The sequence below is a fragment of the Stylophora pistillata genome, chromosome 6 (assembly GCF_964205215.1).
Source record: "Stylophora pistillata chromosome 6, jaStyPist1.2, whole genome shotgun sequence".
Classification (NCBI taxonomy): domain Eukaryota; kingdom Metazoa; phylum Cnidaria; class Anthozoa; order Scleractinia; family Pocilloporidae; genus Stylophora; species Stylophora pistillata.
Genome location: NC_142524.1, coordinates 33,475,209 through 33,495,147, shown reverse-complemented (window position 1 = coordinate 33,495,147; position 19,939 = coordinate 33,475,209). Strand labels below are relative to the sequence as shown.

General features: G+C 39.3%; 2 protein-coding genes and 1 long non-coding RNA gene across 3 annotated transcripts; 2 read left to right on the top strand and 1 right to left on the bottom strand.

Moving 5' to 3' along the window:
- Nucleotides 1–3,926: 3,926 nt before the first annotated feature.
- Nucleotides 3,927–8,219, bottom strand: LOC148729525 (uncharacterized). Its single transcript, XM_088763047.1, has 2 exons — nucleotides 6,331–8,219; nucleotides 3,927–5,966 (listed from the first exon to the last, which is right to left on the bottom strand). The coding sequence occupies exon 2, from the start codon at nucleotides 5,638–5,640 to the stop codon at nucleotides 4,681–4,683; it is 960 nt and encodes a 319-aa protein (XP_088619173.1). The 5' UTR covers nucleotides 5,641–5,966; nucleotides 6,331–8,219; the 3' UTR covers nucleotides 3,927–4,680.
- Nucleotides 8,220–9,152: 933 nt separating this feature from the next.
- Nucleotides 9,153–11,828, top strand: LOC148729524 (uncharacterized). Its single transcript, XR_016002428.1, has 2 exons — nucleotides 9,153–9,747; nucleotides 11,622–11,828. It is a non-coding gene; the product is annotated as an uncharacterized LOC148729524 (long non-coding RNA).
- A 5,261-nt stretch (nucleotides 11,829–17,089) lies between these two features.
- LOC148729523 (uncharacterized) lies at nucleotides 17,090–19,486 on the top strand. The gene has a single exon (XM_088763048.1). It carries the CDS (start codon nucleotides 17,361–17,363, stop codon nucleotides 18,216–18,218), a length of 858 nt encoding a protein of 285 aa, XP_088619174.1. The 5' UTR covers nucleotides 17,090–17,360; the 3' UTR covers nucleotides 18,219–19,486.
- Nucleotides 19,487–19,939: the final 453 nt, after the last annotated feature.

Sequence of the window (19,939 nt, the reverse complement as noted above, 5' to 3'; positions counted from 1 at the left end):
TGAGCCTTTATTCTGTCTCGAATGATTGAGCGAACCGCGAACTACGAGAACAACAGCAGATTGTTAAAATTTGAATATTCTACAGTCATTCAACATTTGATTCCAATCGAGTTGAAGTCAAGTAGTCTATTGTAAATAATTCTTTTGATAAATCTGGACGTTGAAAGTTTCTCACGGCGTGATTAAACTTTGGGGAGTGTCAGATTCTGCGCACATGTTACACGCGGACCCACGTGAAATGACACATGTTTTAGCGATTCATTATGTAATGTTTTGTCTGTACAGTGGACCTTTGATCTAATCGATTGACATTTGAAACTAATTGCTGTACATTAACTTGATCAGTGCTTTTAGCGAGACAAGACATTCGTCGACATCGACAAATATAAATTAGGTTGTACTGTAAATAGGTTAGGTTGTACTGTAAATAGGCACAAATCAGATTAAATCAATTTTAATTACAATATACGACTCGAGGTTTATTATACCACATGTCTGATTGGATGAAATCGAACTTTCTTCATCATCAGTTTGGTCCCATGTATGATCATACCATCCGACTCATAGCCTCTCTTATACACCCATTGCTAGATTTCCATTGGTCTATCATTGATTGACACACATCATAACTCGGAAACAATTTGGACAGACAGGTCATTGACTTTGATCCGAAAAACATGTAAGGATGCTATGACTTGATTAAAATTTGATGAAAAGATAATAATGAGACTGCCTGGGTTACAACACCTGCTGGCATTTCGTATTTTCCCCCGGTTTGTCTGCTCTATGGCTCATTTTTCCCGAGAAATGGGAATGTTCATGAGCATGGTGCTGCGTTTTTGAATACCCTAAAAAGTTCGATTTTTTTCTGATAATATTTTTAAACGGGAGATTTAATTATTTCTCTTCGAATCACTATCACTGAATTGCGTCGATGTATCGTTATTTTCTTCACTTGCGGAATTTTGTATAGAATTTAAATCACTTTCGTCACTGCTAGTGATCACACTCGCGCGTTACAGTTTATTTTTTGAAGTAAAGTAAACATTTTTATTGAGAAAAAAGCTATCGCACGTTTATACCTCAAACGGACCATTTTTCATTTTTAGAGAATTTTGAATACTCATGAACTGAGTGATCACCATCCGAACTATTTTCATTTTATTGGAGTAGGATGAATTATTCACATCCCATCATAGGGTTTAGGCGGAAACAAACCCCTTTTATTCTCGATTTTTGTTTTTTTTTTTTTACACGATACGAATGCTAATGACATCTTGATATCACTTTTACCATTGGAAGTAGAGTCGCCATCTTGCGTTTTATTGTTTCCATTGTTTGTCTCCCTCTGATGTTTGACTTTTAGGGTTTTTATTTTGATTTTGATATGAGAAGAAGTGGGTTAGGAAATTGGGCTTAGGGTGAGAGTTAGGGGTGTGGTTGTGTGAGTGACGGCAATAACCCAGGTTCGAATCCTGGTCACGACAATTTTTTTCCTCTTATTCTAAAATGAACGTTTTTTGAATATTCATTTTATCTTGAAATCATTTTTCCTAAGGGAGGATTAAACACCATCTTACTCGTTATTTGTATTTTGACTAGCCCGTAGGGCGATTCAAAATACGGCACAACTCGTGAAAATACTCAGCGATACTACACAACAAAACGTCTAATAAGTTGCCAGACTTTATGCGCGGTTGGATATCGTGAGGGAAATAAAAAAATAATGGAACGGTGCGGCGCTCATTCAAAAAATTCTTTAGAAGTTGTAATACTTTATGTGCGGTTGGATATCGTGAGGGAAATAAAAACAAATCGAACGGTGCGGCACTCATTCAAAAAAAATTCTTTATAAGTTGTAATACTTTATGTGCGGTTGGATATCGTGAGGGAAATAAAAAAATAATGGAACGGTGCGGCGCTCATTCAAAGAATTCTTTATAAGTTGTAATACTTTATGTGCGGTTGGATATCGTGAGGGAAATAAAAACAAATCCTTTCGATTGCGCAGTCTCAGAGGTAGAAGAGGGATACTCTCCCTCAATGGAGATGGTAGACTCAGATCAAGAAGGAGTAGATGGGTGAGGACGCCATTGGTAATGGAATTGCAAAGTGCCAGAGAAAGTAATGTTGACATCCAAACCACTTCTTTGTTAGTTCCTTTGAAATTTTCATGTAGACAAAAAAGGATAGTGCTATGTTCAAGAAAACATTCGTCGCGTCCAAATAAGTGCCGCTAGCTCTCGAATGATAGTCTGTTTACAGTCGCCCCCTTCACTCCAAAAGAAAATCGGGAAGGGGCCCGTTCTTTGCTCGACTTGAACGCGAACGCGTTCATTGCGCGTTACGATCAAAATCTCTCCTTCATGCCAAGCTGACCGGTTTGTTTATTGTGATAAACAACGTTTAATAAGATTTCGAGAAAATCCAAAATTTACCTTGCGCGATTTTGCACCACCTATCTTCAAAGTCCCAGATGTTTCTTTAATACTAACCGACCTCACAAATAGAAGTGTTACTCCCCTGTATAATAGAGTCCTAAAGTGTGACGTCACGTTGCCATGACAGCATTTTTTTCTGGTCTAAACAGTTTAAACTCATACTTCAAACATGGCGTCTTTATCGATATGCTCACTCGTTTCTTTCTTTTCTGGAGAGCGGAAATCGCTTGATCGCGGAGAAAACCACTTCAAATCCGACCATGTCCAAAGCTTTATTTATTCCAGGGGAGTCATCAAAGGTGAAGTCCAAGCAAGCATGAAAAATAAGGACTACAAAGTCACAGTAAGTTGCCAATTTGGGATCACAACACGTATGTTCAATTCGAAGAACTCCCAACCCCGATTTCACCTCCAATTTAATGTTTATATTGCGGAATATATATTGCAACTTACGCGTCTGTTTCGATGGAAACGAAAGCGAAAGGCAGAAAGCGTACAGTCTGCAAGCCAGATGTTTCCAGCGCCACCGAAGAAGAAGGATTACAGCCCTTTGGCGCGCGATCCTAGCCGAGAAGATCGGATGTGGCTGTACAGCGAACTAAAGCGCTATGGCAAATTTACAGGGACCTGCTGGATCTTGAGTCCCGAACCACAACCTGGTACCCCTCTCCCGATCAAGACGATTGAGGATATCATTTACTCAGAAGGTTTCCTTATGGCATCTACGAAGGAAAAACAATTAGAGTACTTGATTGAGAATGCCGAAGTAGAGGAGAGAACCATAAATGTTGTGAGCACCCTCACGGCTGGCCAGCGAAACAGCCCTGCATGGCACCAAGCTCGTAGAGGCCGCCTGACTGCCAGTAATTTTGGCTCCGTCCTTTAGGCAAAAAGAGTTACACCGTCTCTTATCAAGCGACTACTTGGGGGATACAACTTGAGTGGAGTTAAAGCAATTGCATGGGGACAGGACAATGAGACTGAGGCCCTGAAATCCTTCACCAACATCACAAACTTTACACCTGTACAGACCGGCCTTTGGCTACACGAGTCGGGAGTTCTGGGTGCTTCCCCTGATGGACTTGTGGGAGACGACTCGGTGATTGAGTGTAAGTGCCCCTACACACATCGAAATGCGACAATCAAGGAAGCTTGTGGGCACAAAGACTTTACTTGGAGGAGAAGGAAGGGAATTATACGCTGTCTACCACACATGTTTACTGGCATCAGTGTCAAGGCCAGATGTTCCTGACAAAGCGCAAATTCTGCTACTTTGTTGTATGGACCACAAAGGATAGTGTAGTTATCAAGATTGAACGAGATGAATCTTGGGAGCACAATATTACTATCTTGAGTGATTTTTACTTTCATCAACTATTCCCAAAGATTACCGAGGGAGAACTTTGAAAAGTGGTGCACAGATGCTGGACATAATCAGAGTGGGGGGGGGGGGGGGAGTGGGAGCTAATGTAAATAGGCAGTAGCTAATGTTAAAAGGTATTTTTTTAAATTTCATACATTAATTTCTTAATATAACATTACATATTCTACACTCAGATAGAGACACAAGATAAAGAACCCACATTTTTCCATTTAGCATAGTAACTTAATAATAAATTACATTCTTCCTGAAAGCAAGCTTAAACAATTTTTTTTTTTGCAACCAATGGCTACTGGTAGCTGGTAACACTTATCCTGGTTACTCAACAGGGCCCAGGTACATAAAACTTATGCCACACTTAAGTAGGCTTGCATAGCAATGCAAAAGGGAAGGGGTGAGAGCCAAAACAAAATCCATGCAGCACAGGTTATTTTTTCTGACTACCTCTCACCATCCCTTAAGCTAATTGAAGTGTGGCTTTAGTTTTATACACCTGGACTCAGGCTCCCAGCTTCACAGACACAAAAGTAAAACCTTTAAGCCAGCACGACTTTCACACTTGGAACTACTGGACGAAAGAATTCCATACTGGTCACATGCCCCTGACCTGGATTTAGTTGAAATGACAGTTTAAGAATGTCACTGGTTTTCATTATAATCTATTTTCACAGCACACATAGTAGTTTGTATTAATGAACATAAAGGAGATGAATATCAGAAAAATGTAAAACTGACCACATCATATTTTTGACCAAAGCTATGTCAATACCATTTGATCTGTTACAGTAGGGCTTCTAGTAATACAAAAATAATATTAAAAACTCATTGTACTATAATTTAGTTGAAAAAAAGTTCTATTCAGTCAAATTCAAAGTCTTCGCAGCCATCCTTGATCAATGGATACTGCAAATTAACAAGAGCCGAGCACAGTTGGCATAGCTTGTCAGCATGGCACCTCAAAAATGCTGGGATGAAGCCAAGGATGCGAAAACTCTTAAGTCTTGCATTTGCACGCTCTACGTGGATGCGACATCGAGCTATTGATTTTGTCGCCCTTGCCTCACTCTCTGTAAACTTTCCATTGTTGAGAAATGGTGGTATGTTCACTGAAACACCTCTTGGAACTACATCGCTGATGAGAAAACCTTTGTCTGCCAGAACAAGATCACCAGCACTCAAATGTTTACAAAACCCAGACTCTTTAACCATGACCTTGTCACTGACTGAGCCAGGAAAAAGATCACTAACATAGGTTATAACTCCATTTGGGGCAACCCCTATAATGACTTTGAAAGAGTTCATTCCCCTGTAGCTGGAATATGTAGCATTCTGCTGGGACATGAGCTTAGGTGCAGCAATTTCAATGTCTGTACAATCAATCACAATGCGGCAACTGCTGTACTCAGTGAAAGAAGATGGCAAACACATCTTGTTCTTTTCTCTAGATGGCACAGTTGTCATGATGTCTTTGAACAGGAGAGAATGCAGAACATGGACAAAAGTTAGTACTATGTTAGCAACAGTTGCAACACTGCATGAAAACAACTGGGCTAAATGTAGATTGGTATAATTTTGTTTCAGTTTCATCAGAGTGATAAATATCTGGTCCTCAAGTGTGATCGCCTCAACCTTCCATCCAGCATAATAGTTTATTTCACCCTTGAATTTTGAAACATATCCCACAACAATATCAAAAACATCCTTAGTGGGTAGACCTGTCTCCATCCGTATCACCTCAGGGCTCAAGCTCTTAGCAGAGTAGTGTGCACTATAGTAACTTGACACTTCCTTGTGTTTAGCAAGTTCTGTTGAAGTCATATCAAGCTCTATTGACAGCAGAGCTTCTTTGGAACTTGTCTTTTCCTCTTGTGAGCATTCAGTGGAACATGGTTCAGAGTTCTCTTTAATCTCTTCAAGCACAGATGCTACAGTTGGTTATTTCGAGGGCTCGGCAGACACTTTCCGTTTTTTTCTTGGGGGTAGGTGTACTGGGAGGTGTTGGTCCTGTACCTGGCAGCAAGTCCAAACTATCAAACAGCTTGTGCCTGTTTCTGTCACTGATGGTTGGCATATTTTCTTTTCGCCCATCTTTAAAGTGACAACTGCAAAGTCGCGAATGCTTGCTGGGCTTTCTATCTCCTCTCCTATAACAGAAAAAGACAGAAGCAGTTACTATACTTGCGCTTAAAAAACCCAAAGTTTAGTTGGTCACATGCTTAACCTTGTAGTCTAAGACGTGAATGCGAAGCGAGTATTTCTCTGAGCTTGTTACTTAATACTAGTTAGTGTAAAACTGAGCTTTGATACTCACAACTATCATATAGTTTTTTAGTAACTAAATAATCTTAGATCAAGACTGAAGACAAGGAAAGGCAAAGCCGCGAGAAAAGAAATAAGACAAGAAAGAGAAACAGCTAATCGTGAATGAGTTTGAGATAAAAAAAAAAAAACAGCTATTTCTAATCGATGGTACAGCATCGAAATATATATTTTTCGAAAAATACTCACCTTACAAATGATATCCACTTATCATAGAGTGTTTTATGTTTTTTCTGGTCTGGAAACGAAAAGAATCGGCAGCAGTGGCTTTCAGATGTGTGATTGCAATCTGGATGAAAACACTGGCCCATCGCAAACTTCGTCTCCGTGGCGTTTTGACTCGAATTATTGCTCACCAGGTGCTTTTCTCCGCTTATTATACTCTTCAATAGTAAGGCCAAAGGTTATCTTGATTCTCTTTATCTTATTTCTATTATTGGAGGATAAAATGCGCTATTATAGCTCTTGAAGTGTTCGAGGTCAACGACAATGTGTCACGCTAGGGACGCCATATTGGTTTGTTTAGACCACAGAATTCCGGTGCTATGGAAACGTGACGTAAGCACTTTAGGACTCTATTTAGACGAAATATCCGCACACTTGCACCAATACCTTTATTTAACGCAATATGCAGATGTTCGGACACAAGCACTATCTTTGTTAAGTGCCGGGATTAAGAACTCTGTCGTGTACTCACGATTTCCTATAATCTCAACTTTCTTCCTATTGGTCCACCAACTAGTACTGACGAATATGTCCGTTCTGATTGATTGAACAACTCTTGCAGTTCCCACACTACCATCGAAACAAAAGTGTATTGTTTATAATTGAGAAACTCAGTAACAGTTGGTCAATCACAAATCAAGTAAACCTGTGCCTGTTACGAAAAGCAACATCGCTCAGGTGAACTCAGATATCATGAGTTTGACACATTTTCTTCTGCTAGCAGTTCTTGATTTGGTAGGAGTTTTCTTTAACGTGCGAATGCTACTTTGCTGCTTCAAAAACAAAGTGAAATACAAGTTTCTTCAAAAGTGTAGAGGATTGTCCGTTTTCCAGTGCGCTTGCCAATTTGTTACTGTGATCACGGGAGCAGTTGAAACGTGGCGACTTTTCCACAATCCACGGTACAATCCAAGACAACCGTGTAATGTTGTCAAAGTGTTTTCGATTTCTTTCATGTTCATTCAGGCCTGCAACTTGACAGCGATTCTGGGCATTGATTCTGAACGTCCACTGGTCATATTTCGACACCAAGACAGATTTTCAAAACTTAAAATAGCAGCAGCGGTGTCTCTAGGGCTGATTGGCTCCTTAATGATTTGGTGGTTTGCTTGTTTTCCTCATGATTATATATCTCGGATGGTATTCATTACCGTTCAACTGACTTTCCTGGCGTTGTTCATCACATTGTTGCTGGCTGCGGGTTTCAAATATTTCAAAGACGATTTCGAGGACACTGCTTCAGAAGCTTTGATAGACTGCGAGGAGCTGTGGAACATTTGCAAGGAAAATAAACTGCCCACTTTATTCGTAACTTCGTTAATTTTATGTTTGGTAGCGGCTCTCTGCGGCTCTCTTTTCGGTCGAGAACAACGTGCAGTGATAATCAAAGATTCTGAAATTGTTTACGCTTTCATCGCAAGGTTTGTTGTTGGAATTATTTTGCCTATTACATTTCGTGGCATAATTGAGCAGTCCAGCTTTGACCAGGTAAAGACTGTAGAAACTATGCTTGTTTAAAAGAACCCGTTCAGCGGAGGAGCCAGGAGTGGCGAACCCTCAGAGTACCAGTTTTATCATTTTATTTATCATTTTATTTTCCCCACGCGATCAGCAAAAACATTCCGTGATGTTTAAAGTATTCAGAAGTTTAATAAAAGAAACTGTGGTCCGATATCAGTGCGTAGTATTCGCTTGGCACGCACAGTCAGTGATTCTAATAAACAACTTAGTTTAGTCATGCAATCCAGTTCTAATACTCCTTACAGCTTTGAAAATCCGACTTCATCAAAGAGTTACTGCGTACACAAAACTTACAGAAACGTTTTGATAAAAATACAGACAAAACTGCATTTTTCCACGGAATTTTTGAAACGCATTATTAGTCTGTACATGTCACCAATATCACGAAACAAATTAAAGGACTTAGACGGATCAAATCGAATTAAGGAAAGGTTCGTTATATTCACCACCGGTATATTGTTCCAACTCCCCATTTCGTATAACCGTCATACTTTGGTACCTTAGGTGAAGCTAAGCGGAAAGCTTGTGATCGACCGATAGGAAAATCATCCAGGAAAAAATATGATTATTGTGATAGTTTTTTATCTAAAATTAGTCTTCGTTTGATTTGGTTTACAACGACACCAATCCTGTGATGTTGAGACAACCTTGGCGCTCATGCGCGTGTTAACGAGAGTCAGAGGAGAAGCAACACGAAAGTAGAGGTCGCAGTGAATGTTTAGGCTTTCTCTTGACTTAAAGAAATCGATGTCAGACAGGCACAACCTGTCTGTATTCAGACAGGTTGTGCCTGTCTGAATACAGGATCGTATCTCTAGTTTGCCGCGAGATTCGTCCTTCGAAACGAAACTTCTATCGCACGTATATCGAAAACCTGCGGGGCGTTTTCCAATCGTCAAAATATTTGCATTTAGGTTACTTAAAAAGATGTTCAATAGGTAAAAAAATAACATTGACTTTCTTATGTCCTTTATTCAAATTCAAATAGGAAGCCGAGATAAACACGCGGATTGATTGGTTCTTATTTTTGATCTATCGTCTAAGTCTTTACCATAGGACTGAAACAAACGGATTTCATGTTGCCGTCTTTCTTTTCAATAATAGATCCCGAAAGACATCAAAATGTGTCAAGAACATTAGTGATATGGCTGCACCGTTTGTGGCACTTGTTTTTTGATCAGTTACTGAACAGTGACACGGTATCTTGTATTCTGATTAGCAATTTTTTGCTGGAAATCAGCGCATGATCGGCTAAAATAAGCTCATCGTTTCTACACATGCCTGTTGCCACACTGCGGAAAAAACACCAAGTTTATTATGTAACTAGGTAACAGTTGTAAGCTGTTGTATGGTTATGTGCGACGTGATATGTTGGCTTGACCACGCGTTTCTTTGTCATAGACATCCCCAGCCCTTCAGTCTTTTGTAAGACTGCATCTGGCCTACAAACTAAATTCGCGACAGGATTTCAACAAGGGTCAACAACGCGAAGGAAATTCTACGTGTTCAAGTGACGTCGCGCATATTTTATCGACGAGATGCCCGCCATGTTGGATGACAACCAAAACAAACATGGCGGCGCTACACGTGCGAACTGTCAGACTTCGCGGGTAATTTTTCTTGCATTTCAGGATATGCAATGCCCACTATATGTGCTGTTTTTGATCGCGCACATAATGCTCGTCGAGACACGTCAAAGAGTTTTTTTCATAATCCCAAGTATTATCCAAAACGGAGACGAAAGAGACGAAAAGCTTTCTACAAGACGCCGTGCGCCATGGTTAAGAAACGTATCCAGACAAGACCTTACCGAGGAACAAGCAAAGTATGCTCGGGTTTGCAGTGACCATTTATTATCTGGTGAGGGCTAAATACTATTTTACGTTACAATTCTGTCTTGAACGTGCAACTTATTGACAGAGTCAAACGACTCTCTCAGGACTGAGCTCCGACCGGCCTACGAGATGAGGAAAATCCTGACTGGGCGCCAACACTGAATCTCACAACAAGGTCTAGCCAAGAAGAGCGCCAACATGCGAGCATTCTTCGCAAAGTCCTGCCCTACAATAGCCCTTATCGCATTTATGTCTCGATAACCTCGTTTCGAAACTTTAAAGTCCGCTGAGCTCTCGGACAGTGGGCGTAAATGCGATAAGGGCTATTGCAGTAGGCGAGAACAACGTCGCCATTCTTTTCGCTCACAAACCAAGGTTTAAGAGCAGTTTCTCCCGCTCTTTGTGAATGATTGACTCGCGCATGGACGAGTATTCCGTTATCTTTGATTTCTTTAGTTAGTAATTGTCCAACTCAGCCAGATATAAAGAAATTGTAAGCTTCCAAGCTCTTGTATGCTTTCATTTGTTCTTTGAAATACCATAAGTCTGAAGTACCAATAGTTTACTATATCTTGGTTTTCAATTGCGGGTAAACACGCCAAATCTTGTTTGTAATCGGCTGGCTCCAACAAATACGGATCAAAGCCACATATTTTTACTCTTTCTTTTTATCTTTCTTTGCTGGTCTTTAGTTTCGAAATGACTCGTGTTCGAAGCCACAGACGCCATGTTGTTTGTTGCGTTACATTAATCATTTTGATCAATCCGCATATTATATAACTTAGTGCAATTTTCTTTACACCGTGAAACAACAACAATTACAGAATAAACTAAGCAAACCAAAACAATGGAACTAGTGTCTGGTGGAATGATCTAGTGTTGGTAATTGTTTCACAAGTGTAGTAAAATCACTCTATTGTTAGTGTCAAAACCGCCGCCCAGTTACCCTAATGGATAGTGCGCTGGACTGTTGTGCGGGAAGTCGAGGGTTCGAGCCCCGGCCGGACCATTACTCAAGGTCTTAAAATAAATGAGAAGACTTGGCTACGTAATATTTCAAAAACTTGTGCTTCGTGTTTCATCGGGGTTTCCAAACACGAGAAAACTGATGAAAGCACTCTGCTTACGGCCTTGTGCTTTTATTGTTTTCGAGTTTTTGGAAACCCCGATGAAACACGAAGCACGAGTTTTTGAAATTAATGCTCCAAAAAAAGAAAATTAGTTTAAATTATCATTTGAATAAGTTTTCTCAATTGAAATATTGTTTATGGTGAGCGGAATGTGAATTTGTCCGCCTACTTGCTGTATGCTGGCTACTGATAATACTGAATTTCATTTGTGTTTGCATTTCACGTTGTTTCCTACTAGTTGCATTGTGAGTATCGAGCAAGCACGGTACTTTCGAAGATGACAGAATATCGTTTTCGACAACCGAAAACCTTTGAGGACGAGGAAAAGTGTGTCGTTAATGCAATTCCAAAGTCGACGCAATACAAAAACAAATGAGCGGCTCGTATTTTTTAAGAGTGAGCAAAAGCTCGATTTCCGAAAGTAGCAACTTTAGAACCAGGTAGTCTTTTAAAGAATATGATCTGTACAGAGTTCAATCGCTGGAAATTCCTTTATTCCAAATAGATGCTTTAAGCATTAATTATTGGTTGACGAAGTTTGTTCAAGAAGTTGCCAAACCGTCAAAGGAAAGATACCCACCGAAAACGCTATATTAGATTGTGTATGGATTGCGTCGCTTTACGTAGGAGAAGAATAAGAAGATAGATTTTAGTCCTGTCGATGCTTCGGATGAAAGGTGCAGTTTTGTTGCTGTATGTAGCACTTATTATTTATTTTGAAATTGAAATAGTGTACTTTTATTTAGGGTTATCATTTTGTATTTTACAGGTTCTCTATCTGCCGACGCGTTCTTGATGCAGAAATAAAAAAGGGCACAAGATTAGGGATTGGATTAGCGAACAAGAAAGAAGAAAAGCTGCCTGTGAATGAAGAAGACGAAAATAAGTTTTGGAGCATGGGATTATTAAGAAAGAATTCAGCTAAGTCTTTGTTAAATGTTGTATATTTTTATAACAATAAAGTTGTTTATCGCCACTTGTTTTTCTTGCTTTATCAATATGCAGATTAAGAAAATTTACATCTGTCTTTGAAATCGTTTCAAACACGGCCGTGATTTCAATTCGTTTTTCATCGGTTTCTAAATCCATCCACCTGACCAGAATAAGATGCTCTGGTTGGGTAAGAGCTGTATGAATAATTACTGCGTTTGAGAACTTTCTATAACATCAAGAAATGGTTAGATATTCTAGTCTTCTCGGATAGGGACGGATAAATGGAGGTCCCGTCTCCTGCAGGGTTGGGGTAGGAGACGTTAATTTCCCACACACGAGGTTACTGTGTGATGGATGTCCTCCCCTGGGGTGGGATGGGTGGGAAGGTGAACTAGCACGAATGGTTCGTATGTTCCCTTCTAGTCCTTCCTCACTGCAAATTAATGCAGTGAAAATGGAGTAAAGAAAATTAAAAAATAGAAGAAAAGCGAGTGGAGCATGGGGGGTGTCCTCACGGACTAAAATTTCAACCCTACAGAAACAAATCCTTTGTGCCTATGAGCCCCCAAAATCTATCATTAACCAAATAGCCAAAAATGCATCGTCCTCGCCTGCATTTCCTAACCTTTGGTTATTACTAGTCTATTGAGTAATTTCCGCAGATATACACATGCCAGACAGTTGCTACACTGCGAAGAAAAAACCACCTTTTTTTGGTGTTATTTCCTTAGCGAAATAACGGACGCAAGCCAATGCGACAAAGTCCTTCCTTTGATCATTCAAGATGACTATGCAACAGCTGTGAGCTGTTGTATGATAAGTGACGTGACATACTGGCGTGACGTGTTTCTTTGTAATGGACATTCCCAGGCCCTTTCGCCTTAGTAAGATTGCACTGATATTCCCTTAGGGCTTCCAGCAAGGGTCCACAATGTGAAGGAAATACACACCGTCCCAGTGTTACCTGGTTAGTTCTTCTTTTGATATCTGGACTGGATTTAGTCGCTGTCTTTTTCAACGTGCGAATGCTAACAGTCTGTTTCAGATCAAGGACAAATCGAAGTACGAGTTTCTTGAAAAGTGCAGAGTACTCGCCATTTGTCAAGGCGCTTGTCAAGTTATAATTCTTGTTGCGGATTCTGTAGAATGGTGGAATGGCTTCACTATTCTACCTGGTGAGACATGTAGTTTCTTCAGAGTCCTGTACCTTTCTGTAATGTTCTATCAGACTTTTAATTTGACGGCGATGGTGACGGTTTATTATGAACATCCCGGAGGAAACGAGAAGCAAGTGCTATTCCCGAAAGTTCGAATATTCGCCGCATTTGGTTTTGGAGTCGTAGGTTCTATATTTCTCTTGTGGCACAACTGTTTCTAGCTCCCATGCACTGATTTCTGATGTGGTCCTCAAACTTGCCTTCTTCATGACTGTACTAATCACTCGTCCTCTTTCTAATGTTAGTGCCTTCAACCACAAACCTCGAAATCGACTCAACTAAAGCACAATCAGCGACTGACACTTGTTTGTCACTGTGGAAATTTTGTAGGGAGAACAAGACACCCATTATTTTCACAGTGATATTACTAGTATATGTGGTACTTATCCTTAGCGGCGTGCCCCATTCTGAATCACTGCCGTATGAAGATTTGGAACGAGTGGCAATTTTCAAGGAGCTTCTGTTTTCGGTGATCACCAAATTCACCGTCGGAATCGTTTAACGGTGACTTTGTATGATTTGATTAATTCGAGCTATGTAGGCAAAAAACTTCATACTATAGCTGCGTTTGTTATTTAATTGGAAAGTAATCTATTAATAGTTATAATCTATTAATACTTATTTTCAGTGGAGAACCGTTAGAACTGGGGTTCCTCAGGGGAGCCTTTTAGGTCCTCTGTTGTTTAACATATATATGAATGATCTAAATTATTTTATTGAAGGCACTTCATTGCGATTATATGCCGATGACACAACTGCTTACGCCTCAGATACATCTCCTATTGTTTTACAATACATTATTAACTCAGATCTTCAAGTAGCGCGTACATGGCTCCAACATAATTATTTGCAAATCAATGCAACAAAGACCCAAGCGATGGCCATTGGCCCAGTAAATTATAGATATAATATTAATCTACAAGATGATAATGTAGAGCTGACTGATAGTCTGAAGTTTCTTGGTGTCATTTTAGATGAAAGAATAACATTTAAGCCCTATATACAAGTATAACTTAAGAAGGCATGTGCTAAGGCAGCTGCCATGCGTAAGCTGCGTAAGTTTATACCACAAGATGTTATGATTCGCCTTTACAAAGCATATGTACTACCCCACTTAGAGTATTGTAGCCCACTCCTGCTAGGAATAAGTAATGGACTCAAAAACAAGTTAGCTAGAGGACACTAATTGCTACATCCTAAGGACTATCCTGGGGTATTCAAGCTCGGTGTTTTATGATTTTCTTCTTAATTTAGCTAAATTACAAAACTTAGAGACACAGAGGCAATTCCAGTCATTAGTTATTTTATATAAATGTTTAACAGGACAGGGACCGGAATATCTTAGCAAGTTTTTTAACGTTTTAAATGTAAATTACATCCTAAGGGGGTCTGGCACACGCCTTAAGCTGCCATCGTTCTACTTAGAATACATGCACAAATCACGGTCATATTTAACTACTAAGCTTTGGAATGGTTTGCCTACTCGAGTTAGGGAATGTCCGGACTTGCCTGCCTTTAGGCGCGCGTTGCATTCGTTTATGGCGAGGCTTTAACTCGATTTTTAATAACTTTCGCTTATTAATTAGATAGTACATACAAATTAGGTAATATATAGCTTTTCAATATTTTTATATTTTGATATTAGTTCTTATTAGCTCATTATTTGTAATTAGTTTCAAGTTCATGTTTTAAACGAGCTCTTGGGTGATACGTGGGTAAATAAAGTATTATTATTATTATTATTATTATTATTATTATCTATGAGTGAAACAAAAGCAACTACACAATACAAGGCCACTTTTGAAGAAGCAAGATCCAATGGATCGTTTGGCTAGGTAGTGGATGAAAGAACGAGGTATAATGAATACGCGCGTAACAGACGATTCGAGCCGGCTCGTTAGGTGAATGATGAAAAGTGTAGTTTAGCCGCGAAAAAGTTGTTCACTAACTGGAAATTAATATTTTTTGTTTCGTTCTATTCGACTATAACATCTGCATTTACATTACAGTCATAAGACTTTGCCAGCATCGTTTACAGATCGATCTCTGACAAAAAAGCGTATAGTAATGAACGTTTTATTGGTATCTTTTGTTCGGTTATGAGGTAAAAAATGATTTATTTCGAAATAAACTGGAAAAACAGTATAGACCACATTGGAACCCGTCCCTATAATTAATTTGAAATTTATTCATTTTTCATGGCTATCGTGACGCACTAAGGCCAAGTTCAATTGAGTAGCAACTTCTCCGGAATTTCAAGCAGAGAAAAAGCACCGGGCTATGGCTATTTTACACTCCGGTCGTCTTGAAGCACGACACCAAATTTTAGTGCGATTCCCAAAATTTATTCCAATTTTTTTCTCCAAACACAGACGAATAAATGTTGATATTTTTCAGAATGTAAACAAAATCATTGTTTTCCCCATGTATTTCCACGTGACAGGCTAAAGTTCACTCCTGCCTTGGTGGCGATTCCCAAAATTTATTCCAATTTTTTTCTCCAAACACAGACGACTGAATGTTGATATTTTTCAGAATGAAAACAAAATCAAAGTTTCCCCCATGTATTTCCACGTGATAGGCTAAAGTTCACTTCTGCCTTGGTGGCGATTCCCAAAATTTATTCCAATTTTTTTCTCCAAACACAGACGACTGAATGTTAATATTTTTCAGAATGAAAACCAAATCAATGTTTTCCCCATGTATATCAACGTGATAGGCTAAAGTTCACTCCTGCCTTGGTGGCGATTCCAAAAATTTATTCCAACTTTTTTCTCCAAACACAGACGACTGAATGTTAATATTTTTCAGAATGAAAAAAAATCAATGTTTCCCCCATGTATTTCCACGTGATAGGCTAAAGTTCACTTCTGCCTTGGTGGCGATTCCCAAACTTTATTCCAATTTTTTTCTCCAAACACAGACGACTGAATGTTAATATTTTTCAGAATGAAAAAAAAATCAATGTTTCCCCCATGTAGTTCCACGTGATAGGCTAAAGTTCACTTCTGCCTTGGTGGCGATTCCCAAAATTTATTCCAATTTTTTTCTCCAAACACAGACGACTGAATGTTAATATTTTTCAGAATGAAAACAAAATCAATGTTTCCCCCATGTATTTCCACGTGATAGGCTAAAGTTCACTCCTGCCTTGGAGGCGTGATCCTCGCCTCATGTCAAAATTGATCACATTTAGCTCCGTCCAGGCCCTTGTCGATTGTGCTAATAAAATTAGCATATAATGTTACTAGCAGTGGCCGAGTTTTTTTCCAAATTATGCTCAAAGTTATGCTAATTTTTTAAAATTATGCTACTTTACTTAATGTATGCTTAAAGATAAACAAAGAAAACTAGTCCAAAAACCAAAATTATACATTTATTGTGAAGGTGTAGTCTGATCGTCCGGGTGAGTGTAGTCCTGAGAAGGACTGTTGTCGGTGGTAGTGACTGACGTTTCGATAACCTGTGCGGAAGTCATCATCAGAGTCATTGTTAATAAAACATCACATTTTCTTCATCTTGAGTTAATTACACACTTGCTGTCTTGATGACTCGGTTTCTCTCGACTGAGTGCTTCGGTAATGGTTTGTTCCGGCTCAACTTCGACTCCTTGATCTTTTCTTTCTCGCTGGCTTGTTTTTTTTGGAAGCACACTGGGATGAAAAAATGCCTCTTTTTATGAAAAAACTACCCTGCGAGCACTGAAAAATATCGTGTTGCCTCTAACACTTAGATAATGACCTGGACATCGATTGATGCGATCACGTAATGGGACTTTTTTTTTTAACGTCAGATGCCCTCCTGGTCTTGTAATTGTTGTTGGTTTTCTTCAGGCTCCGATCTCTTGCAATTTGAGCGGGTTCTGGCCTATCAGGAAGTTGTTCTCCTTCTAAGTTGCCCGTGGGACCAACGCAATCTTTACTTCCGGTGTGCCCGAAATTAATGTAAATACTACTTTTTAACGAGTTTTTGTACATTAAGTGATCAACTATGACTTAAATTGGCATTTTTTATCGTTTTTAATATTGCCCCTATTCTGTGGAACCAGTGAAAGGAGTCTACCTGTATTAAGCGGTCACCTCGCCATTCCCAAGGTGACCGCTTATACGGGTTTGACTGATTTGAAATTTTACGCGTGCAACCTATTTTAGCACGTTCGTTTATGAAAAATCAGGAGCGCAATATAAGCATCATGATCAGGTAACCGGTCATTTTTTAAGTCAGTCAGTCTTACACAGACCTCCCCTAGCCTTCCCTGATGCCATTAATTAAGATATGTGCGTGTTCTCAAGAACAAGCCAATACCGCTTGCTTCAATCACGTACCGAGGAGAGGAAGACGTTGTGCGCTCTCGCGTCATGTCCTCCTCAGCTGTGTCATTTCTTCTCTTGATATCCGTACTGGATTTAGCCGCAGTGTTTTTCAACGGACGAATGTTACTTGGCTGCTTCAGAGACAAAACAAAGTACAAGTTTATTCAAAAGTGCTGGATATTGGCAAGTCTTCAGGCCGCTTGCCAAGTTGCAATTATTATCGCAGATGCCGCAGAATGGTGGAATGGCTTCCCTGTTCAACTTACAGAGTCCTGTAATGTCTTAAGAGTTCTCTCCCTCTCTATGATGTTTTTCCAAACGTGCAACCTAACAGCAATCATAACAGTGTATTATGAACATCCCGTAGGACACTTAGGACGAAAATCACATTCAATGTACGTGGTGCTTTATCTGGGATTCATCGGTTCCTCGATTTTCAGTTGGCACTGTTGCTTCTCACAAACTCCCCTCTCTCGAGCCGTCTTCAAAGTTGCATTGATTTTGATAATATATTTTGTCTTCTATCTGCTTTCCGCAGCCTTGGACAAAAAAGATGCTGAAAACAACAGGGAAGTCACCTCAATAAAATCAGACGCCTCAATGAATCTGCGTTTTTCATCATGGTCGTGGGAAGCTTGGAAAGGAAACAAGAAGTTCTTATTGTTCACCGTTCTGTTTACAGCATGTTCGGTGCTGATTTTCAGCGGGGTAGCCCGTGAAGGTTTTGAATCAGCTCTATGGGGACGCGATTTGAAAAGAGAAATGTCGTTCGATGGAATTGTTTATCTATTAGTAATCAAATTTTGTGTGGGAACAGGTTTACCAGTAACACTGTATGAATTGATTAATTCAGATTATACCGGAAAGAAACAAAAACTCCTCAATATAACTGTAATAGTTTAAAAGGTATCTCCGCCATAAGTTACGAAAACTGAAGTAAAACTTTGCTCGGTCTGCTTCAAACTTCGGTTTGCTCGATCTTTCTTTGAAGAGATTTTTTTCGGAAATTAAAGAAACACACGGCCGCGAATTTACATTTCACTGAGTGACACTATATTGTGATATTGTTCGTTATTGCCTTTTCTTCAAAGGATATCGACTAAGCTAACGTCAGAGGCACCATCTTCTGTAGTTTTTGAATGTAGAAATCTGACGGAAGATATCATTCGGGCTAACATTGGAATAATTGGATCATTCAAAAGAAACTCGTCTTTTTGTATTGCTACTAGTACTAATACGACTAAGTGTAGAATTTCTTCGAAAATATTGTTGCCAATGCTTTTAGATCCACGGTGGCTAATAATGTTTTTATCATCCAACTACAATAAATACAGTACAAATAACGCAAGTCACGTATAAATCAGATCCCGCGAAAAAACCTGTTTAACCGGTCTGCTGCATGTGCTACGTTTCCAAATCTGTTTCACTTTTCCCACTTTATTAGAAATGTGCATAAAATAAAGATTTGGATAATAACTTATTAGACGTTTCGGTGTGTAGTATTGCTAAGTATTTTTACTCGTTGTCTGTATTTTGAGTAGCCCTACGGGCTCGTCAAACACTGAACTCGTAAAAATACTGAGGGATGCCTCACATCAAAACGACTAATAGGACATATATGACTGAGAATATATGAAAATCATGTATGTGAACTGCGGTTTTAAAAATGCAAAAATGTATATGAAAACGATCCTCGCCGCAGTAATGAATGAACACCACTTAAGCGGCTGTGAAAATAAGGCCTGAAAAAACTTCTGGCCTGTACAAGATATGAACCCATGACCTCTGCGACATCGATGCAGTGCGCATGCTCTTACTAACTGAGCTAACAAGCCGACTGAGAGCTGGTCATTATGTGGATTCGTATTTAACCCGTGAAGTGATGAATCTATGACTGAGAATATAAGAAATTCATATATGTGTACTGCGGTTTTAAGAAAGGTATATGAAAGCGATCCTCGCAGTAATGAACACTACCTAAGCAGTAGTAAATTGTTTTCAGGCCTTATTTTCACTACTGTTTAAGGTATATTTATATAAATTTCTTGACGAAGAGGAAGCGATTTAGAATATCCATTGTTCAACAGATCTATTTTTTTTCGGAACAAGAGGTAGACAAAAGACAGTATAGAGCAGCAAACAATTGGTCATAAATAAAGACGATAAACCTGTTTTGAGTCAAGATTAACAGCCTGGAGGACTTTGAATTCCACCTCATTTTGTTTGCATTTAACATTCCCATTTTCTTCGAAGTAAAAAGCTTTTTCTGGGAAACCACTTGATTTGTCAGTAAATGTTGTTTCATCCTTTCACCTACTTTGATCAGAATCATTACATGACTTCACCTCAAACTTTATACGCTTGCCCGTTACAAATTCGCCACAAATAATGCAGGACTCTCTTACGCTCTGGTAGCAATCTTTGAGCCACAACAATTTAGCTGACCATTCCTTACTGCGATTTGAGCCGTAGAAGACCTTTGTTTCGTGATATTAGGGTGACATGCGAACACTTACCATAAAAGCTAAGAAAGATATTGCCATGTAAATGTGTTTTAAAAGCTTCGTGGAAAATACAGTATTGTCTTTATTTTCATCAAAACTTTTTCTCAGTAACTCTTCGAT

Bases quoted from the DNA above. Each gene is read 5' to 3' on its own strand.
- LOC148729525 (XM_088763047.1), bottom strand. From the start codon at position 5,640: ATGACTTCAACAGAACTTGCTAAACACAAGGAAGTGTCAAGTTACTAT.
- LOC148729523 (XM_088763048.1), top strand. From the start codon at position 17,361: ATGTCCTCCTCAGCTGTGTCATTTCTTCTCTTGATATCCGTACTGGAT.